General features: G+C 40.3%; 1 protein-coding gene across 4 annotated transcripts in view; it reads left to right on the top strand.

Annotated features, from left to right (window-relative positions):
- The window catches only part of DMD (dystrophin), a 1,990,869-nt gene that overhangs the window by 1,620,629 nt on the left and 345,918 nt on the right, over positions 1-24,322 (top strand). For all 4 annotated transcript variants that reach the window (XM_053655812.1, XM_037127036.2, XM_053655810.1 and 1 more), the window contains 2 exons: positions 6,118-6,290; positions 16,652-16,808. In XM_053655812.1, the coding sequence (XP_053511787.1) occupies positions 6,118-6,290; positions 16,652-16,808 (330 nt within the window). The remainder of the gene's footprint in view (positions 1-6,117; positions 6,291-16,651; positions 16,809-24,322) is intronic.

A 24,322-nucleotide genomic window follows, 5' to 3' on the forward strand; every position in this document is an offset into this window, starting at 1 on the left:
AACAAAGAGATGTTTATCTTTGACACAAAATAGGAAGGTTATTCTTTGCTGTGTTCTTTTTGGGAGACACAAAATTCTACATACACAGGCAAAAAATATGTGGATGCTACTATCTGTGATGTTTTAGAAGAGTATCATAACCACTTGTTTGGATAATAAAAGAAAGGTGTAGCCCTAATTCCCAGTATCTCTCTTCTTTATTTTTCTTCTAAGAAAAGTTTTGTAACTTTTCGCATTCTTGCCCAGTTTTCCTATTATTTATGGGCACCATGGATCGTTCTACTTGTCAAATAAGATAGTACATGTTAAATATTTAATATCCTCATGTTTGTTCTTTACTTTTCTTCATAAACTTTTATTCTCAGTGGCTGCCTAAGAGAAGACCTTTATCCAACTTAATGTCAGGATAAAGACTCTATTCTACCTATTTCTCCCTAAAGCTCTTCATCCACTTCAATCAGGTTGTACAATTCTTGGTCCCTGCTCATGTACCCAATTTATTCCCACCTTTCAGCCATTTCCATGCTGTTCTTCCCATTTGGAACATGCGCTTCCCTCCATCTCCCTCAATCCTACCCATCCTTCAAGGCTCAAAGCAAGTCCTTTGACTTCATGAAGTCTATTTCTATCACTTTATTTCCACATGGATTCTCTTATAATAAAAATCCTTACATGAGCTATTACTTATTAAAGACCTGTTGTGTTCTAGATGCTATTCAAAGTATTTTATGAGAATTATTCCATGTAATATTCAAAACAACCCAGCAGGTAGGTATTATTATTTAATATGCAGGGAAGCCAGAAAGATTAAAGAGTTTTTAAACTTATGCAGCTAATAAGGGAAAGAAAAGGGGGAGACTCAAACCATGTCTACTTAACTATATTTGCCCATTAGTTTTCCCTGGGAGAGAGGACTTATGACAAAAATGGGCCTAGACTTAGAAAAGAGGGAAATGTGAAGTTTGAAAAACCTCTGCAGGAAACAGTATACCCCCTACTCCTGAAACAGCTACACTGCGAACCTATCACTGCCTCATATCTGAACATTCTTGATACTCACAGCTGAAATTGGCTGTATAATTGTAAAGAACTTTAAGCCCTGGCCAGGTAGCTCGGTCAGTTGGAACATTGTCCTGATACATATGAGATTGCAGGTTCAGTCCCTGGTCAGGGCACATACAGTAATCAACCGATGAATGTGTAAATTGTGGCACAACAAATTTCTCTCTCTCCCTCTCTCTTAAAAAAAAAAAAAAAGAACTTTTGCCTATATGTTTCTTTGGGGACGAAGGACTATATAGCATTTTCCCATTTGCACCTATTTTCTTATTTATTTTATGTTCTGTCTTGTTGTGTCATAGATATCTCCATCCACTGCTTCAGATGTGTAACAGTCTCCATATTAAAAAAAAAACCATGAAATGACTCTGAACAGTGCAAATATTATTCTGCACTGTCTATTGGCAGTGCTACTTCTGCAGAAATTTAGGCAGGAATATTAGTAAGAAAAGTTAATAGGAAAACCATTGAAATGAATAGGGAACAACTCAGAGGTAGTAGCCCAGTGGTAGGAGCGTAGTCCCTACAAGCCAACAGCCTGGGGTTCATAGCTGACCACGTGCTTTATTAGCTGTGTGACCTTGGGCGTTTTTACTTGACCTCTCTGTAATTTCCTTCTCTTGTATGGGAAGTGAAAATAATACTAATGCCTATTCCTTGAGGGTTACTGAGAGGATTCAGTGAACTCCTGTGCATATAGTGCTTTGGACAGCCCCTGACATACAGCGTTATATTCGCTACTGCTGTTGCTTTTGCTGTAATGTAACCGATACCTTTTTGTCCTAGTCATTTGTTATTGCTCTTTCTAAAGAACACAAGCACACAAAAAAGAGAAAAATTAGATAACACACAGTGAATACAGTGACTAAGCTTGGATGATCTTTTCCAGTTAGGTCCCAAGTGAAATAACACTACTACCAACATGAGAAATGACCACACATGTACAACATTTACGTAAAAGTTTCTTTCAGCCCAACCGATGACATATGCCAGGGAGCAACATCTCAAATGCTCCAGCGAATAAAAGCCTGCAGGGTTTTTTTTTTTTAATGCATGTGAGATTAAAGGGGGGGATGTAAGGAAGATTACCGAAGGAGGCAGAAAGCAAGCCAGGGATCGAGTTACAAGATAGCTACTGAGATTATGTGCTCTCTTGAGAGTGGTCCACCTTAGAAAGAGGGGTGCTCATTACTAGAAGGAGGGGGCTGAAAAGAAGCAATTCAAAGGTGTGTTAACCTAGATACACAGAAACAATGGGCAGGGCTTGCCTAAGGCCAAGATACCCTTTTAGTAAAGAAGTTTCTGCCTGGGGTGCGACTACCCACCATGACCTGCCTGGTTGGTTGGGTTGGGAAGCTATGATCAGCTCACCCTGTGAGGTCATGTTCCACAGAGCCTGTTTTCTCATCCACACTCCTTCCAAATACCTGCAAAAATTACTTCTTGTCCAGAATGGCTATCCTCTGAGAACGCCACTTGATTCTCAGCACCAATGCCCTGCTTCTCTGTGGCCCGAGTCTACGGTTCATCTTTAGGTACATGCCGCCAGAGCCGTTTTATGCAAATGAGTTTTAATTCCAACCTGCTCTGTGGATGTCTCCTCCCCAGCCCCAGGGGTTACGCTGCGTGCTTGTCTTGAAAAATCTCCACCACCTGCGTATGCCAGCCTCTGGAAAAAAGCCTTGTGTTCCTCATCGATACTCATCTCCAGGTTAGCGCAGTCCGGCTTAGTCCTTCCTGTGGCTTGATAGATTGCCTACCAGCCTGCCGTCCCAAAGGAATGTGGCCGCACTCCCATTTATGCTGATATGTCAAGCCATTACTTAGCGTAATGTTCACATGGCTCTTATAGACAAAGGAATAAAGTACCGATGGGAGAGTTTCTGTTTCTGGCAGCAGGGGTATTTTGTAGTAAGGAGACCTTTTCAGTGCAAGCAATTTTTGCTCACAGGTGGTCCCGGATGGCCAATTTCCAAATGAAAAGTGGAAAAGAAAAAAAAAGGATAGTCGGGATTCCCTGTTTCATTCAGAATTAATCAATCCATCAAAATTTTGATTGAAAATCTGTAATGCTGTCTTTCTCTGTGCTTTTTCTTCAACAATGTGTCGGTGCCCCCCTGTTGGTAGTAGCCTTGTTCAGCTTCAGTGACTGAACCAACGCTTACAGCAAACGGGGTGGCGGAGACAGTGTTAAGACCTTCCAGGGTCACAAGGACCAAACCCATTGCCCAGTCCAAGATAGGTGACCTCAGGCAAGTCAGCTCAACATCTCTGAGTCTCAGCGCTCTGGTCTGTAAAACAGAGAAAACATTACATACTTCACAAGGCCAGGAGGAAGAATAAGGAAAGTGGTGTGTTCGTAAGCCCTTTGTAAACTGCAAAGCCCTTTACTGTATGTGCCTGAAGCACTTGTTGCTGTCAACCACCATTGTGGTTTAGAGAAGTCATGCTGAGTTCATCATAATACCACCGCCTCAGAGTTTCCTGAATGCCATTGCTAAGACTTGACTTGAGACAGTTCTGAATTCTCAAGCAAAGTTTTTATACTAATATCTATGAGGTTTGGCAGGCAATTCTCATCGATAGCTCGTAATATGAGTCAGTTCGATAAACCGTGCACACTACATTTTAGGAAAAGTAAAGACAGAGCTGTCTCCTGCATTCCTCTTATATCATCCCCCGTGCTAAGATAAGGTATAATTGGTCCTCAGTAAAGACAGCTTTATCGATTTTAGCTTCATTTAGTTTTGAGGATACACACCACAAAGAAATTTATATGCAGCGTAATGTCAATGGCAAAGAGGAAAGTTAGCAAACGGATGAGTCCACATCCTGTTTATGCTTGGGAAGACCTCTTATATATTCAACAGGGTGCTGGTGAATTCATGATGTCCATAACCTTCAGGAGCTGTTTCTGGAAGGTGGGCTTCTGCTATAAAAGCAGACTATGAAAATTTAAATGCACTATCATGTATATGCATGTTAGTATAAAGAGCTGATTGTGTTAGTTCAACTGTCTTATTTTCTTGAACAACGAAAGGTGTGCTTTTCATGCTCCGAGAGTGTGTCCTCTGAGGCGAAGTCTGAAGCAGTGTACAAATCAAACACAACAAGCCGGAAAGGAAAGTCAAAGAGGGAAGGTGGTGAATTAATTATCTGGATAACTGGGATCTTCTTGGTTTTTGAGTCGTGAATTATTCAGATGAATTGACCTCCCTTTTTTTGTTGAAGAAGTAGCAACTTCAGCAGGGTGTGTTTTCCCATGTCGGTGCATAAACATAAACATGGATGTCTATTTGATTAAACTCCATTTTCTCGAAAAGCCCAACACTAGTCTTTCCACTGCACTGGCTAGTTTCGGAATCAGGTTATTCCCTTCTAGAACACAGATGTTGATGGAATAGAGATAGATGCTGCTCAAGCTGTTTCAGTATTTCCCTTCTTTCGATTTCAGATGTGGCTCTATCCATATTCCCCCTCCCCTCTTCCGGTCAAAGAAAATGGGACAAAATTCTCCTTAGAGCCCATCGCGGATACTTTGGCTGCCAAACGCGGTGACGGGAGACATTCATTGTCCATCTACCTTACTTCTGCAACATTCAGAATTCTGCATCTAAGAGGCTTTGGCTCAAAACACAGGCCACTGCTTCAGAATTTCTAACACGTTATTGCAGCCAACCCCTTACTTTAGAAAAGTAATTTAATTCAATTTTACAAAGAGAGGAAAAAAAAACTTTTCTAGTTACACAGGTCAATCCAATTGTTCGGGGCTTCAGAATGAATTTTTAAACTTGTTGAACAGAAGCATACAAATCTCCAAAAGCAAGGCAGATAATATACAAAGCCTTCATTCATTGTGTAGGCAGAAAGGAATGCTGGTACTGAGCAGCTCTCTAAGGAATGTTCTTTTGGCTTTGACCGTTCTGCTCGGAACAAGGAGGGAAACACATATATAAAATGAATTTATAATGTCTCTGGCTTCTAATGGCAAAATGATAAGAAAAGTTGGCTGTTTCATAGAAACTGTCAGCCGCATATTCCAGGCCTCCTCTCTTTGAGGTCCCTCCCACATCCACAGGCCTGGCTACCGTTTAGTGGGGAGTACAAAGTGGCTGTTTATTATTATTGACTGGTGAGGCCTGTGCTCCAAAATTCATCCTGTCAACAGAATGTAAGCAAAGTTGGCATTTTAAAGCAGGGCTCTTTCAGTCGCTGGGTTCTCGCAGGATTGCTATGCAACAGGATCAGTGCTGTAGTCCCCGCTTGAAGCTGAAAATGTTACACAGGAAGACATACCATGTAAAGGTCAGATTCTTGTACTATGATAATTGTCTTGATCTGTGTCTATACAAATGAACTTGAATGCATGTCTTATTCTAACTCCTGTCAAGGTTCTATGGACTTTCCACCTGTCATGCCTAAAAATACTGTGGCAATGCAACTAGGAGATCTTACTAATAAATGTAGGACACCATCATAAATGTAGGATTTTCTAGCACCAAGGTGAACTGGATGTGTACTGCCAAGAAGATGCTCTCCTATGCTAGACTCCTGTTAATGTGCCGGTGCTGTGGACTGAGTACAGCTTTGTTTATTAGTCTCTCCATGCTTCTATAGTCAGAGGCAGCTCTGCAGAGTGCTATGCGCATGGGAAATATGGCTTGACCCACAGCCTAATGAAGTGCTTGGCATTGGGGTCCACTTTATCATGGGATTTTATTTTGTATCACTTCCATAAAACAGTATGTTCTGTTCATGGACTAGGAAATACAACTTATGAAATACATAGAGTCATAAATCATTATGTTTCCATACAGAATATCAAGGAATACATGCATTATACCTAACCAGGTGCCCCTTTTCAATCTACATAATAACGTGAAGAGAGAACGTGCCAAGGAAAATGAGGAGGAAGTGCATCTTTTTGTCAGTTGGCTCAATTGAAATGTTTCTGGCACTTATAGTTTTTTTTTTGTACAGTTCTCCATATTTATATGTGTAGCTGGCCTCTTCTGTTTGTTTAATTCTGCATGTGTTTTTCTCTCTGCTGCCCTGTAGGGCCTCCAAGGAGAAATCGAAGCTCACACAGATATCTATCACAACCTGGATGAAAATGGCCAAAAAATCCTGAGATCTCTGGAAGGTTCTGATGACGCAGTCCTGTTACAAAGACGTTTGGATAACATGAACTTCAAGTGGAGCGAGCTGCGGAAAAAGTCTCTCAACATTAGGTAGGAAAAGATCGGGGGCAAAAAAAAAAGGCCAAAAATGAATTAAAATGGCAAACTTTCTCTCATTTTCCTAGCACAGGTAGCTAATACCTCATACGTTTATGTAAATCGCCCAATTTCGGAATGATTCATTTTATTTCGAATAAATGAATCATTCATTTGCTCAGTATGGAGATGATACTTGAGAGTTCAGGTTAGATTAAAGTGGTGGTATTTTATAACCACGGGAGAGATGCATGTTAAGACATTAGAGTGAATTTAAATGAGAAATACAGCTATTCTAATTTCACAGAGTTCTTTCTTGGTTTATCACAGGTTATGCAAAAAGTGATAAAATTATTGGTTTGTTTACATGGAATTCTTTCTTTGCCATCATTCTAAATGCATAATAGAGAACACTTTTATTTTTCAATTACAGTTTACATTAAATATTACACTGTGTGAGTTTCAGATACACAACACAGTGCTTAGAAAATCATCCAACACCATTTATTAAAAGCACAATTCTTTCCCACTGTACTACAACGTCTTTACCACATTGGATTTTAATGTTTTTTTTCTTTCAGATACTAATTTTTCTTCCATCTTTGGATCTATTTTCAGGATTTCATTGTTGCTAACTGGTGCTAGTACTCTAGTTTCCTTGGTCGCCTCACCTAATTCCCCCAAGTTGTCCGATCTCTTTCCAAAGATGGTAATGCCCACCAACTATTCCACGTGCTGTCTTTCACCTCTTTGCCTCCTTAAAGTTTGGCCGAACCATTTGATGAGTCCTGTGAAACAGGGTATAAGCAGATGCATCACTTCCAGGCCAAAGCAGTAAAGAGGAAATGTAAATGTTCTATGCACTCTCTTCACCTAAAAGGAGGCAGTTTTTAAAATACCGTAATGCATTATAATGAACGGTTTAGAGGAAAACTCCCCACAGCTAAGGAGAGATTAGAGCAACTTCCTGTCCTTTACCGCCTCTTGGATTTTTTTACCACAACCTCTGTAGACTAAGCCTTTAGCTGGTCCGTGTGCACCTATTTTGTACTTTGCCCCTTCCTGCCTATCCATCAGGTTCCTCCTGAGTAGCTAATGGCTGTATTCCAGCAGTGCTGTAAGGAGGGCAGAGGGGAAGTCTTGCTATACTCGGTTTACAGTAGTTCAGTGCTGCGGCGAAGAACAGAAATAGTAGGTGAAATGCCCCACATCACCTAAATGACAGGAAGTGCAGGGAGTGAATGACAGGAAGTGCAGGGAGTGAATGACAGGAAGCACAGGGAGTGGACAACAGGCTTTCCCTATTCACATCATTTTATTAAAATATTCAGTGCTTCCTTCTGTCGCTAGCGGAGGGGTGGTCAGGGAGGGAGGTAGAAGAGGACTTCATAGTAATTATTAAAGGAGCACAGAAACGAAGGGAGTACATACTACCTTTAGCCTGTAAGATTACAGAAGGGACTTTTTTACTTCTTCTTTACAGTTCTAAATTGGCCAAATATTGACATATGGAATGTTTACTTCCACCATGAGGAAAAATATAACTGAAATTTATGAGTTCCACAGCCCTGATAAAAATCTGCATTTCGCATGAAATAATAGTAGCAATAATACTAGGAACTAAACTATGGTCCATCTCATACCATGCCATGTCGTGGGCACTTTATATTCCTTGACCCATTTAGTGCTCTCAGCAGCCCTAAAAGACTGATTCCATTCTTATCCTCTCCTTACATTTGAAGAAAGTCAGGCATGGAGAAGCTAAGTCACTTTTCCAGGGTCACTTAGTAAGTGGCAGCTCCAAGATCGGAACATGGGGAGTCTGGCTTCAGAGCCTGAGCTTTTACAGCCATTATAGTATATGCCACGGAGCATAAAGAAAGAAGGAAAAGATAAGACTTGCCTATCTTTCACACATAAGTACCTAATAAGTGAAGGGAGGAAATAGAGAAGCAGGTTCCAGCAGCAGAAAAGGATTTCCTTTTCTTTCTTCATAAGATCTTCCCCACCCAACCTTGCGCCTCACCTTCCAAGACATCTGCTTGCATCTCCCTCTTTGGTCCCTGAATTTGGTATCGGTGAGTTGGAGATGCGTTGGGGGCAACAGTGGGTAATGGCATTTTCAAACGTAGGGAGACTCTCTTCTCTTTGTACAGCTTAAACGCTAGGAGAAGTTAGTATGGGTGATGACAAAGGCCGCTTTTGTAACATCTGCCATGAGAAAGGAATAAAACTTGTGAGATGGAAAAGAGGCTGGAACATGAAGTAAAGAAGAGAAAGTTATTCTTCTTTGCAGGCCTGAAAAAGAAAGGTGCTGTAACTGTTCTGCACATCACTCAGTGTCTTTTCTCTCCTTCACGTGAACTTGATGAAATAAGAGGAGAATTGAAAGCGGCAAACAGCATGTCAGCCAAAATAGGGGCTCTTCATTCTCAGTTGATTTCCCATATGCCTGCTACCGCAGTTTAATTCTTACTGTCATTAATCAAGTAGAAAACAGTTACCTTTGCTTATCTAAGTGGCTGAGAATACTGGAATTTAAATATTCAGATCAATGCTTTTGGCTTTTTAATATGCCTCTCTAATAATGCAGGATGTGTTATAAATGATCATTTATAAAAAGCAAAGAGACCATTCTTCACATCCCAGCAATTCAGTTGATTTCCTGACACTTGGCTGAGATAAGGACATCAGTCAATCGGTCCATACAGAATGGCAGGGTGCATCTGAGAGAAGCACAGCACAGGTAGTAGTTTGGGATAGTTATGAAATAGAACAGATAACGCTGGAAGAGTCAGGTGCAGAACCATTGCTGGCACAAGCTTCCCTGGCAAATCTAGTCAGTTTCTGCATTGACATTATTTTTTTAGTGAAAAGTCACTACAATTGAAAAATAGGCCCAGCCCTGGCTGGGTAGCTAAGTTGGTTGGAGCATTGTCCTGATACATCAAGATTCTGGGTTTGATTCCTAGTCAGGAAACTTGCAGGAGTCAACCAATGAATGTATAAATAAGTGAAAGAACAAATCTCTCTCTCTCTCTCTCTCTCTCTCTCTCTCTATATATATATATATATATATATATATATATATATATATATATATCTCCTTCCCTCCCGCTCTCTAAAATGAATAAATTTTTAAAAATTTCAAAATACTTCCAAAGATGCCCTGGAAAAACAGCCCTTTGTTTACTCAAAATATAACATAGTATACTAAACATTTCCAGTTGCTTCATTGTTTTATAAGGCATTCTGAGGCCAGTTTTATATTTCAGAATATAAAAAGCATTAGTGCATGATTTCACAGGTGTCCATTTCAATGACAAATAATTTGAGTTTGAATCCAAACGATTTCAAAGTTTTCCCTTGAGTTCCACCAGCTCATGAAACATATCCCTGTGCTCCCAGATCCGAGTCCTTACTAAGTTCTTTCACCCCCATTCATCTTCCTTCCACCCTGCCTTTTCTCATCCTATGATTATGATTCATATTCAGGTCTTCATCGTGTCATTCCATATTGGTAGAGCTGTCTGTGTTCCTTTACATATTAAGACCTCCCATTACTCATCTGCAAAAGTGGTCTTCCTTGGATGTTGTCTCTGTTGTAGTATCCCTTTGGTCAAGAACTTCACTCCTGGCAGGACCCATATTTCAGTCGTTCATTCATTCATCTGTTCATTCAACAAATATGTACTGAGCGTTTACTATGTACTAGGCACCCTTCTAGGCACTAAGGATACAACAGTGAACAAAACAGACAAAAGAAAATCACTGCCCTCGTGAAGTTTATAGTTACTCACTAGAATCTAGCGGACCCTTCACTCTCTACCAGCTATGCCTAAGCAGACCCTGCCAACCGTCCCTTTTCTGTTCTTCCCACATCTCCCAGTTCCTCCCTCACCAAACAGCGATCTAGTTACTCTCCAGTAGACGCAGCTTTCTTACCCCCTGCCTACTCACCAATACTTTTCTCACACTCTCGTATGAGTATGTACCTTTGCTGATTCTCACCCTTGGAATACCATCTCTCCTCTCATTCAAAAAAAATTTTAAATATTTTATTTATTTATTCTTTTTTAGAGATGGGGAAGGGTGGGGGAAAGAGAGAGAGAGAAACATCATTGTGTGAGAGAGATGTATCAATCAGTTGCCTCTCCCATACTGCCATCTGGGGACCTGGCCCGCAACCCAGGCATGTGCCCTAACTGGGAATCAGACCAGCAACCTTTGGGTTCGCAGGCCGGCACTCAGTCCACTGAGCCACACCAGCCAGGGCTCATTCTCCAAATTGTGACTCAAATGTTTTCCTCTCTGACACTTCCTTCATCAGGTCTTCCCTGTACTATTCTCATTTACATGTGGTGGCAAATCCCTTTACGTATTCATGAGTTGTTTCATAGGGCTATACTCGCTGCCTCCAGCTAAAAAGATCAATCCAAAAATTCCAAGCTTTAAATGAGTCAGGGAGGCAGAGCAGAAAGAGTCCTGGACCAGCAGTTGGGTGATCTAATTTCTCTTCTGGCTCTGTTACTATGTACAATACCTAGCGAATAATCTTGAGCTCAAGGTTCAGACTTCAATTTTCTCCCTCACTGAAATGAGGATGTTCAGCCAGAAACGGAGGTGGTCTATTCAACTTCCAGTGCCATTCTTCAACGCTGTTACTTTGAATTCTGTGATCACTCGTTATGAACCTAAGCTTATTCTTGAACTTGTCTACCTTGTTTTTTTTCACATTTAAATGGAGCTGATTAGTTTCAAAGACTCAGTATAAGGACAAGCAAATAAGATATCTTTGAGGGGAAACAATACTTTAATTGAAATTGTATAGCACTATCTGATCATTTAGTTCAGGGGCCGCACATGCCATCTGTTTTCTGTGTATTTTGTCCACATGTATTATGTGCAAGAGGTATCATTGGAAGAATACTCAGCGAGAGTTGACAGCCCACAAACAAAAGGAAATGCGAACTGATTCAAGTGGGAGAAACATAGAGTGAAAAGCTTGTACTTAAATGTATACAGACAAGCATGGGCACATACACGCACGTGTACACATATACGTACATAGGTTTTGATGGCATTATCTAACACGTGGATGGTGATCAGTCAAAGAAAGTGATCCTCATTCTCAAGTGTTCTATATCTGCTAAGCTTAGATTTTCATTCTGAAAATATTAAGAATGTGAGAAGTGGTCGTGCATTGTTTACATAGGAAATGTGTATCAAGATGTCAGTGTAATTAATCGATACATTATACTTTCCAGATTATTGTTTATGTTGTGAACTCTGCAAATTGCCTATGTGGTAATTTCAGCCAAATAAACATCCTGTGAGATTTTTATACTTAGGAAAAAATTTGTACGTGTTTTGTATCAATAATAACTTCTGTGAGATTTTGAGCATTAATTTGAGAGGCTAGAACACCAACATTATATAGTCTGCAGCAGCAATAAATCTCCAAGGCACTGCGGGACTGCTTGGTGTTAGAAGTTGGAGTAGTTAGAAGTTTTTCTATAATGGAGAACAAAGAAAGAGCAAAAGGGAGCAGAGTCTTTCAACCTTTGAGAGGAAAATGCAACTTGCACATTGAATATCTCTGACCTTTCTCTTATTCGTGGAATGTTGATTATGCTTGAAAGTTGAAGTTCATGGCCCGTCTGGAAAAAAAAAAAAAAAAACCTGTTTACTTCTCTTTGAGCTTCACTTTCTCTCTTTATTTAAAGTCCCATCACTCCCATTGTATTTTTGTGGTTCCTTATTATTTCTGTATCCTGACTTTTTCTTTCTGTATGCTAAAGTGCCATCTTATTACACAAGGGTACCAAAGATATACAGGGTTGCATCATTAGTTTTATAAAAGAAGTCAAAGTGAAAAATGAATTCAATATAACACATTTTGCTTTAAGAATACATACCTTGCAGAGTCAAGTTTTATTAAGCATTTCAAACTAGGCATCAACTAAATCACACTGGAAATGTCTGAGTCTAGAGAAATAACATTCACTTTCGGAGCCCCTATAATTCTTAGAGCCCTGACAGTAAAGGGTTCCTTAAAGACCAAGCAGTATATCCCAACATACCTGAAGGTTCTACATTTTACCTAAGCCTTACAAATTGTAGAAATTATCTGCTTATTAAAGATCAGCACTTGCCTGTTAAAAGCTAGAAGCCCCCAAGCTCTTGTCGTCACTAATAAAGATTAATAGAAAATGGATAGAAGCTAAGTGCCTCTTCAAGCCTCTTCTGCTATTTTCTGTTAAGTAGACAGAGGTAAGTGCATCTGGCAATTAGTAGAAAGCCTTTCGCTCAGGGATTCAAAACATTTGATTAAAAATCACTGAGGTTAAGGATTTCGTCATTTCAGAAAATGTGTTTCATTTCTATTTCCTGTGACTTTTAGAGAGAAGGGAAGGTAGGGTGAGACACATAAAAACATCTATGTGCCAACTGGGCACCGAACCCACAACCTAGGCATGTGCTCTGACAGGGAATCAAACCTACAACCTTTTGGTTTGTAGGAAATCGGCTAACCAACTGAGCCACTTTTGTCAGGGCTGTTTTCTGTGTCCTTGTGTGGCAGCTCAACCTGTGTGGTTCAGAAGCTGTCTGTCTGCCTTTGCATCTCAGTTTCCACATTTGCAAAACAAGGGGATCGAGGAACAACGTCTAGGTTCCTTCCAGCCCCTAACAGCCTATGATAAAATGAGGGGAAGGGAGTGTGGGGCAGGGGAGTCATTACAAATGGAGACATTTTCAGGAGGAGATATTCCAAATACAAACATAGGTTAATTATTTAGAAACAGTTGGCATACAGTCTTGAAAACAGAAATAGCAATAGGGCAGTGGCTTCCGAGAACCACATTGGAAATGTATCTTGAAAATCCTTCATAAGCTTAACATGAGCAAAGAAAAGGTTTTCTGAGCTCATAACATTTTGTTACATTTAAAGCTCCTTCAAAATCGTGTCGTTCACATATACCACCCTTGCCCTGTGGAGACCAACCAATAATGGTTAGGGCACATGGGAAATACTTTCAGACATTCTTTCTCAAAGAATGGTTTGGAGCCCACCTGCTGAAAGTGGAACCTAGGCATGTGTGCTTTAAACTTTACAAGCTCCTCAAATGTTTCCCACGTACTCTACAGGTTGAGAGCCATGGCCTCAGTCTGGGTATCTTTGCAAATGATACTTTAAGTCAGGAGCCGTTATCAGACTGCCTTTCTCCTCTCAGACCCTTTGACCTCAGTTCTTTATGAGCCTCTTGCTTAGGTTTTTGTCCTCATCACACTTGCCTTTCACTCTCCTGCTTTGGCAAAGAAAAGAATGAAACGGTCATTTGATAATGGCGTTAAAGTAATCAAACCTTCCGAGATGTTAGCTAACTCTCATACCTTATGGACGCATAAGGTCCCCTCACCCAGACACGTGAGAGCTTTTTGTCACATGTGGTCCCAGGTCCTTCTGTTCCTCTGTTAACTCCCTTGACTGCCCCGTGTCCCTGGCTCCTAGCAGCCTCCCTGTCTCATGCTTTGGAGTTTCTCTTAGGTCCTTTAGAGCTAATTCTGGGTGTCAGAGCCAGTTTTTGTTGGTTGGTTGGTTGGTTGGTTGGTTGGTTTCCGTGGAGTTCAAGGGTTTCACTGACCTGCCCATAATGAGCCAGCACTGTTTAACCTGGAACAGGGCTGTGGCGCTGCCTGATGTAAGCGAAGCAACAGCTCGAGGCCTCTCCATAGGCAGCTTGCTCTTCTCTGCATGTCTGTTGTCCCCTGGGCCCCTCCCACAGCGGTATTTAATGTCCTCTCCCTGAGAGGGGGCAGCCAAGCATCAGGCATCTCTCTAGTCTCCCCTCCCTTCCAGTCTCTGTATACCCAACGCTCCCTTGGGGCTTAGAGGCACTCAATAAACATTTATTTAACCCGTGTCTCTTTCCCCATTTGCTGCTTTTCCATGTCTAGACTATGCCTCACTCTCCCTATCTTTCAAAATGTCCTGCTTGACAGCTTCGTTCACCATCCAGGGGACCAAGTTTCCAATTGCAGACACCCCAGGGAATGCCTGTAACCACTAGTCATTATATGGTATTAAACAGCTAAAATCTTGCATAGGGAATTCCCACACAGGCTCCTCATGGGAGAGTGAGAACTGAAAGAGGAGGAGGGAACAGAAACATAAAAGAACTGCCCTCCACACTATATGCAATCTGCACTATTATGTTTAATGAATGGTATTTGGGGCATTTCATGATTTATTTATGAGATAATAAATGCCCGTAGAGTCTTGAACAATTGAATTTCTCTGATGGAAATGCCCTATATATTTTCTGAATATACAGGGTCCATCAAAAATAATGCCCCTTTTTATTACAAAATCATAAGTGTGTCATTCTGTAGCATAACAATATCACACTCAAGCACGCCATATGACATTTTAGGTGAAATGTTTAAATTAAAACTATAAATTGTTACACCCCTATTATGACCCTACCAACCACACTCAAGCGGGCCTTACTTCTGCTGGACCCTGCAATGCTTATATTCTTAATAATAGAAAATATTCTGACAGTAAATCCCCTATAAATCCGCCTCTGAGAGTTAAACTGGTCATTACAGAATGTTCTCATGAATAGTGAAGCCTGGGCACTGAAACACAGAAACACAGAGAAACGTTTCAGAAGAAGAGATTGTGTACATTTCGGTAACCTGTTTTCTCACTTAGTAACCGAAAAGGTGATCTTTTCCATATTCATGAATATTCGCCGTGGTCATTACATTGAACACTGCATAGGTTTCATACGTCTGAATGCACTGCTATGTATGTAACCAATTCCCTAGTATTGCATATTTACGTTGTTTCTACTTTGTGTCAATCATAAGTGATGCTGTAAATAACACTTTCCACCTGTATCTTCTCATGCTTTCCCAGTTACTTTCCTAAGTGTAAGTTCCTCAAATTTAAGCATGTGGGTCATTGTATTTGCACATCCTAAAGACTTTTATGTGTCATCAAATTATGCTTTGGGGAGTTTGAACCAATTTAATTGCAGTACATAGTTACCATTTGGGAATTCTGTTTGACTAAAGGCCAGCAGGAAAATTGTATTTGAAATGTCAGGCAAAATTACCAAACGGCAAAGGGAAATGTTGGTCCCTGGTTGCTTTACATTGCAATCTTTGCAGCATTAGAGACTACGTTATATTTACGTTATTGGCAGCATTCATTTTTATGAATTAAATAGTAATTGCTGATATCGTATGAGTAACGCAGCACAGTTCTTGATGTACCTGAGGATAGAGCCTTGCCAACATTTCGCATTTCTTTGTTTCCTGGATTATGATTTATTTTATTAATTCAGCTTCTTGTTCTCCAGTGAAATGTGGATTTTATAGCACAGATCATTCATTTGTGTCTTCTTAAATGGCTCGTACTGATTAACATGTTCTAAATGCAGTTGATGGGATAGAACTCCCGTCTCTTGCCTAAATTATTCACGTTTGGGGGAGGCTCGCAGACAAATGTCTGATTTTTACTTTTCCACGTGAGTTGTTGTCTCAGGACATTTTACACAAAGGAAACAAAGCGGAAAATGTTGGAACTTGGTGAAAACAAATCCCAGGTGCGCACGAATAAAGAGGGGTAGAGGAAAAGGAGAAGCATATGTGAAGAGGAGCAGAAGGGACAGATGCCAGATGGAAGGAGTCGATGGAAGAGGCTGTCTAGGGTGTAGAAATGGAAAAGTCAAAATGTGGGGAGAGACCTTTCCAGTTCTCAAAGCAGGAAGAATTCCAGTACTAACATGAGTCACATGAAAGCTGAGTGGTTTATATTAGTCACTGGGTCCATTTTCTTTTTCTACCAGAAACATTAAAAATCATTGACTGCAACGCTATGGGAAAGTAATCCATTTCAGTGTGTATTTCATGCCAAAATCTCAGAATACTGCATGTAGAAATAAACATATGGCTAAATGCTGCTTTTCCCCAAGATTGCCAACACAATACCCCCATTTTATGGGTCTCAAAAGCAAATAGTCAAATTATTTTTGAGGACTGCTGTGTATTTGACAATAAGTTTATACCACAGGTGGCAAACACAAGGCCCGCAGGCTAAATCCGGCCCTCCACCTTGTTTTATCCAGCCCGGCACCTTACTTAACTGTTTAGGAGTAGTTACATTTATATAGTCTCATAGTTACATTCGGCCCTTTGAAGGCAACTGCAAGGCCGATGTGGCCCCTGGTGAAGATGAGTTTGACACCCCTGGTTTATACACTATGGAACTAACCACCAAAGTACCTTTCTTACTTATGGGATTCTTAGAATCATCAATTACCCTTCTAACTATTCTGATACAACATGCTACTGTTATTTTCCAGATCACATTTGGAAGCCAGTTCTGACCAGTGGAAGCGTCTGCACCTTTCTCTCCAAGAACTTCTAGTGTGGCTACAGCTGAAAGATGATGAGTTAAGCCGACAGGCACCTGTGGGTGGTGATTTTCCAACAGTTCAGAAGCAGAATGATGTACACAGGGTAAGGCACTTTTAAGCCAAGTTTCTTGCTCATAGTAAGCATTCATCGATTATATTAAAAATACTTCTGACTCAAATTGAGGTTGAATAGAAATTTTTTTTACTCCACTAGTTAAAGGGTCAATTATAAATAATCTAAGCCATTACATTTTAAATGTCAAAAGTGTCTACATTAATAAGATCCTTTGAGAAATCGTCCAACTCTTTTGGTTGTTGCTAAAAATATTTTATTAAGGAAGATATTAAAAATGTACAAAAGCAGACAGAATCCCATAATAAATACCCACCAAGACTTCACCAATTATCAGTGCGTGGCCATTTTACTTCTTCTATGTCTCTTCCCTGCCCTCCGTTATTTCCAAGCAAATCTCAGCCATGGATCATTAAATTCATAGGTATTTGAAAAAGTATCTCTAAAATGTAAGGATTTACTCTTTAAATGTAACCGCAGGACTATTATAATACTTTAAAAATATCAATAATTTTATCATAGCAAATATCCAGGCAGTATTCAAATTTCCATTTCTCACACACACGTCTTAAATGCTTAACAGGTTGTTCTGGTTTGGGTTATTTTTTTGTTTGTTTGCTTAAGAGTTGCAATAAGGTCCACGCATTGCTTTTGGTTAACTTGTCTCTTAAATCCCCCTCTTTTTGTCACTTTTTATTTTGAAATATTTATAGATTCTTGTTAATTACAAGCGTAGTCCAAAGAGTTTCCCTATACATTTCATCCAGTTTCCTCTAATGGTTACATCTTACTTAACTGTGGAACAATAATTGTGTTCATTTCAACATGTAATCAGTATAAACATTTATAGTTACAGCACAACTCAATTCAGAGCAGCCACATTTCGAGTGCTCAGCGGCCCGCTGTAGCTAATGGCTTCCACACTGAAAAGCGCAGTTCTGCAGGCTTGATCGCATTGGAGTTTGACTGTGTCATAGGTTGTAGCGTATTCTCCCATTACTGGGAGGTACATAATGTCTGTTTAAAATTTTTATGGTATTTTTCCATTACTATTAACCCCCTTATACCCCCTTTGCCTACAATCACCACACTGTAGACCATGTCCGTGGGCCCTCCTTCCTTTATTTATTTATTTATTTTGCATAATGTCTTATTTTCTGTTTTTTGAGTGTGACCTGGGCAGCCGTTAATGATCAATGGCTAAGAGAAGTTGCAATGTGATGATTGCCTATTTCTATCATTTCTTATTCATTTATTAGCTGACATACATCCATGCAGGAAAAAAAAAAAGGATCACTCATCCACTCCTTGGGTACCCAGTATGCTATTCATGTAGAATTGGCATCATAAATCTTTTTACTTTACCAGCCTCAGGATACCAAGTTGTTCACAGGCGTGATCCATCAGTGATCAACTTTTGCTGTTTGGCATTTTCATTCCATTTCCATCTTCTCCAGCAGGCTCTGAGCAGGGAAGGAGATAGATTTTGTCTTGCTCACTTCCAAGATCTTAATAACTAGCAAAATGGCTGGCATACAGCGGGTCCGGATAAGTGGTTCTGAAATGAGAATAAGAGGTGTAGGAACAGAAATGAGTAGCAAACCAAGAAAATTACTACCAAACAAGAAAAGCTCCATAAGACAGTCCTGCTTTTGTATGTTCAGCACTTAAAGGAAAAAGCTCTATGGAGTCACAGGCAAGGGTGGCGTATTGGAGAAAGGTCAAGGGTTTGTATTATTCCAGAGAAAAGAGCACAGGAGATTATAAAAGGGGAAGAGAAGATGAGGGACGACCCCAGAGCTTTTGCAAAAAAAAAAAAAAATTACCAGGGAAATTGCCAGTGTGTCTTCTAACCATCCCCTTTCATACAATTCAGAATATTACATTGGCTTTTGTGGGGGAGTGGAATGCAATAGTGATTTGTTTTTGCACATTCTAACTTTGAATAAATAGTTGAAACACTCTGGTGTGTATGTAGCAGAGCACTCATTGAGAAGGATGGGCATTTTAAATAGAATGCATCATGTGGTGTAATAAAAGGAGACAGAATTCCTGCAAAAGGACTAATCTTATTCTAGTTCCAGAAACCAAAGAAGAGGAATCATTGGACAAATACACTAGGCATCAGGATACTGAGTTCCTAGTCTTAATCTCCCAGAAGTAAGCTTCTGATTGTCACTTTGTTCTTCAGCTTCAGGGTACAGAATATGGTCCAAATCATTTCCCCGGCCCCTTCTAGCAGCATTTGGTTATAAATGCTTCCTCTCTGTCCCTGGCCATTGGCTTTGGTTGCTCGCCAGCAGTGGCAAAATGTTAGTACTTATTATTCTCTGTCCTCTTACTCAAGCATCTCATGACCAAGTAACATGCTTTTGGGAGATGGTGATGCTAGAGTGAGTACGCACCAGACTGAAGTAAATGAATCCCTACTTGGCTGGTGTGCCTGTTCAGATACCCCACCAGTTATCTTCCTTTGACTTATGACAACTTCCAGCCTGCTGGTGACTCTGTGTTCTACCCATTAGTTTCACCGCCCATCTAGCTTCACCTCCCTTCAAGTCCAACTTACATTCAATCATCAAACATTTTAATAACTTTTTCCCAAGACGCTGAAAATCTTTGCTCCATTATCCTTTGGTTGCTGCAATTTCCCAAACCCTAAAGCTTAGAGAATCTAGTTAAATACTTTCTTCTATCCAAAAAAAACAGAGCAATGCAGGGTAGTGCCTTTTCAGGATGATGGGCCCATAACACATCACTGGGTCAATGTACCTCCAAAATCTTTCTTGACTCTGTCTACTGCGGTCATCACCATCATTATAAGACAGCCTTTCTGCATCTATTCTTTTTTTTTTTTTTAGTTTTTTTTCCCTTGCTTTGAGAGAGAGAGAAAGGGAGAGGGAAACATTGATTGGTTGCCTCTCATAGGCTCTACAACTGGAGATCAAACCTACAACCTGGGTATGTGCCCTGACTGGGGCTCAAACCCATGACTTCCCGGTGTACGGGACAATGCTCCAACCCACTGAGCCACACTGACCAGGGTTCTCCATCTACTGTTTGCCACCCTACATTTCAGTCAGAGCAATGCATGTAAAAACATAAGTTGAATTATGTCAGTGTCATCTGAACACTCTTCAGTGGCTTCTCAACGCCCTTAGTAAAAGCCCAAGATCTTCACCAAGGACCACAAAGCCTCATCTGGCGAGTCTGGCCCCAACCTTCTCTTTTGTTACTGCGCTTTCTTTTGCTTTCTGGACACTGGCCATACTGCTCTGTTTGGTATACCCAGTTCTCTGTGCTCCTCTCATGCCTGGCTCTGAACATACTGTTCCTCTGTCCAGAACCCTTTCTCGCCCACACCTCCCTCTCCAGAGTGTCCTGGCTAGGGTCTAGTAACCCTATACATCTTGGCTTAGACATCGACCAAGCTTTGTCCTGATGCCCACGTTTCACCTGATCTCCCTTCATAAGCTCCCAGAATACCATCAACTTTTCCTTCTAGAACTGCATGTTCTTTGTCATCATGGCTCTCTGGGACGGTTTCATTAGTATCACCCACCTTCACACAATCATGTGCTCCAAGAAGCTTTGTTTGGAGGAGAGAATTGTCATTTTTTTATACCCAGCACCTTATGAAGCGTCTAGTACATGGTGCATGTTGACCAGAGAAAGGAACAAAGGAATTAAGGAAAGAAGACAAGGAGGGAGGAAGGAGGAGAAAACCACTGCACTAATCTCAATTTTGTTCATTCTTCTCTAGTCTGCTGGGGCAAGAGCAAGAGAAAAAGGAATAGAGAGCAATGTTCCCTCCTCATTTGTAGGACTTTTCTATTTATTCCCAGCTAAGCATCCATTCAGAGCGTGTAGAGCTACACTGATGCCCACTGTTTTTGCTTGTGGTCTGGCCCAGTCTTTTCACGAGGTTTTCTTTGTATTCCTAAGAAAAATACATGGCACAAAACATTCTCCTCCCACAAAGCACATCATCACTGCTAATTGCTGATGAGAGAATAATGTAGGACCCTGTTTACTCATGAGTGTTGTCATATTTATGCAGTAACGCTTTATAGTTGCAGTGGAATGGCTGTTTAGTAATGGTCTTATTGCCTGTGAGCAAAACGAACAAAAGAAAACCTTTGAAGCTAGGTCTCTCTCTGGGATGTTCTGAAATCGCTTAGGAAGAGAGAAAGGAAACACAATTCATATAAAACTCTGTCAGGATCTCTTGAGCCACTGGATTGAGGCTCAAGATTGAGCCGCTCTTGAGGCTCAGTGGATTGAGTGCCAACCTGCAAACCAAAGGGTCGCTGGTTCGATTCCCCGTCAGGGCACAGGCCTGGGTTACAGGCCAGGTCCCCAGTGTGGGGCACACGAGAGGCAACCACGCACTGATGTTTCTCTCCTGCTCTTTCTCTCTCCCTTCCCCTCTGTCTAAAAAAATAAATAAATAAAATGTTTTTTAAGAAATCTCATCTTTGATAGGTTTTGTATTTGCAGAGTTTCATTTTACTTTGCCATGTTTCCAGGATTTTAAAGTATCTTGCTCTTTATGGGTTTCTGGATTCAAATATTGTTCGTATACAAAGCTTGTTATTTAGATGAGTCGCTTGTTATTATAAACTTATTCCCCAGGTATTTATTTGGTGTGACACTTTTTTTAAAATCACCTGGTAACTACTTAATGCAAATTATTATTGGCCTTAGTTGTTGCTTTTTTATAGGAAACAAGTTCTATTAAAATGTCAAAAGTTGAAACTCCTCAAATATTTTCTCACTTTTCAATAAATCAGGATGTTTATCAATCGGGTAATGCACATTTTCTTTGTATATCATTGTCGAGTAATGATAAAAGTGTGCAGCAAAATGTCATATGTCTCACAGAGAGTCAGTCTCAAGTACATGGTTTCCCTGTAGCTCAAATTCCAAGACAGTTCACCCAGGTACTTGGGGACCGCAGCGTCACTCCCCAAAGCCATTTTTATACTCATGGAAGTGGACACAGGTTCCCCAAACCAGCTGGACAGCGTGTCAGCTACGACCAAGACGGCTCTCCAGACTGATCGAGAAAATAATGTTCCATGCGCAGTGAAGTGTTACCAATAATTAAAGCTCAAATGTGCCTTAACACATCTAAACCAACCAATTTTTATATCTTTTGAAAACATTATCCTGACTTTTCCAGTTCCTCATTATTTGCCTCACTAGACTGACTCGTTTTCAATTAGTGTGTATTATTCTGGTCCAGATATAGTTTTTAAACTGACTTCCTTTGTTTTACTTGAGCAGTCACTAAAGTGATATTTATTACTTGTCTATTTCTGTGATTAACCTAGAGAGAGTTTTAAAGGACCAAATCATAGTGGGGAATTTCTACAGAGAACTGCAATAAACTGTGAGCTTATTTTGTTCCCTTCACCCTACCCCAAGTTCAAGTACAGACCAGGTCTTGGTTATAGGGACACTGTAGATAACAATCTTTTGTTTCCATTCTTCCTAATGAAGTTCTTTCTCATGGGGTTTTCATCTTTCAGTTAAAACATCTCTATAAGTCCTTCCCTGGAGACCACTAAGGACACCTTCGAAGCTTCCTCAGATTTTCTGGTTAAGATTTAGATGGAAGTAATCAATACATACATTATTAAACCAGTGGACAGAAAGCTATTGTTGCATGCATGCTGTTGACAAATGAAAAGGCTTGAATAAAGTAGTTTACTTGTTCATTTGTCAGGTCATATATTATGCATATTCAATTTCCTCAGGAGTCACCACAAAGTAAGGGAGAGGTTCAGATATTCAATAAAATTATCCTGAAACCACGATGCAGATTATACATTTATTTAAGCTAATGCGATTAGCAGTGCTGACCTACTTCCTTTGGGTACATTTTAGTACATATGTTAGCTTGATGAGTTCCCTGTGTTTTCTTAATACAGAAACCGAAAATATGTTGGGGTACCATTTGTGAATGTTAACATTCAAGGCAGCTCTGTGTGAAAATAATGAATCATTCGCTATCACCTCTGAAAACCAGCAACAACCAAGGTTACCATGCAGTGACTCATCCCAATACTTGATGGCCTGGCCTCTTGAGGTTTCTAAATGAGTTTGGTTTCCCTGCAAAGCTCACTCTCAGTTACCCAGCTGTGCCCACTCTGAAAACTCTGCCCGGCTCTACTGGAGGAAACATATCTTTTTCATCTCATCTTCGTCACTAATGGAGGAAGCCACTGCTGTATAAGTTTGATAGTTTATGCACTCATTTGTGGGAAAGTCATTTGTAGGAATGGAAAACATTTTAAATTATTTTTAGAATTACATTTTGAGGCATTTGAGGAAGTCTTCTGAAAATGGGCGATTTCATCAGAACTTTCGAGCAGAGTCATCTAGGATTCGCCGCTCCTCTTTAATGGCTATCAGATAAAATATGAATAATTTACAAATTGATTTCTCTACCCAAGTCCTCATTCTACCCACGTGAAAATATTTTTGTATCCTGACATATACTCTTAACAGTAATATTTGCATGGTGTTTTAACTTTATGAAGCATTTTTATGCATATTCACATTCCTAAAGAAAATATTTTAGGGAACACTAGCATAATTAGGACTCCTAGAATTTATCGACTCTTTTAGTAATTGTTTATTGATTGTCTACTCTACACCAAGGGCTGAAGATACAGTAGTGAACAAAATGAAAGTATGCCCCATGGACCTGCAAGTTATAGTGAGGGAAATGCACAGTAAACCAATGAATTCATATGTAAAAATCATTGCATTCAGTTCATTGCTCTGAAGGGAAAATAAAGCATGGAGAGTTAAAGACTGAGAGACAGTGGCATGTCTGAGGAAGTTCTTATTTGAGTAGAGACCTGTGTGAGCGGATGAGCCAAGCAAAGCCTGGAGTGAAGAGCTTTGGAAGAAGAAGGAGCAGCAAATGCCAAAGCCCAGATATAACAGCTGGTTTGGGGTGTTCAAGGAACAGCACGATGGCCTCGTGGCAGGTTGTAGAGAAAGGCGAAGGCCAAATAATGAATTGTCTTGTCTGCAGTAGTTTGAAGGTGGATTTTATCCTGTGCGTAATAGGATGTCACAGACATGCTATAAGCAGGGATGATGCGATCTGATTTATGTGTTCAGAAGTTGACTCTGCCTGGTCCATGGAGAATTGATGGTAGGGGAGCAAAAGTGAAAGCAGGGAGAAAGTTAGGGAGGTGTTGATGCCATCTGGGAAAGGGGTAACGATGACTTGAAGTAGAGTGGAAATGACAGATGTGGTGAAAAATTAGTTGATCCAAGATCTATTTTGAAGGTAGGGCCGATAGACCTTTAGATTGATGGGATGCGGAATGCGAGAGGAAGCATAGAGTCGAGGATGACTCTGAAGTCTGTGGTTTGAACAAATGGGGAAATGATAATGCCATTTATGGAGATAGAGAAGATTTTGAAATGGTTGTGGAAGAGGGTATGGACATGGAATAAAAGGAGCATTCTGTTTTTGGATTATGTTGATAGAGACAAATGGTATGATTCAGAAATTACTC

The sequence above is a fragment of the Artibeus jamaicensis genome, unplaced genomic scaffold, assembly GCF_021234435.1.
Source record: "Artibeus jamaicensis isolate MK-2021 breed Jamaican fruit bat unplaced genomic scaffold, CSHL_Jam_final scaffold_1283, whole genome shotgun sequence".
In the NCBI taxonomy this organism is placed as follows: Eukaryota; Metazoa; Chordata; class Mammalia; order Chiroptera; family Phyllostomidae; genus Artibeus; species Artibeus jamaicensis.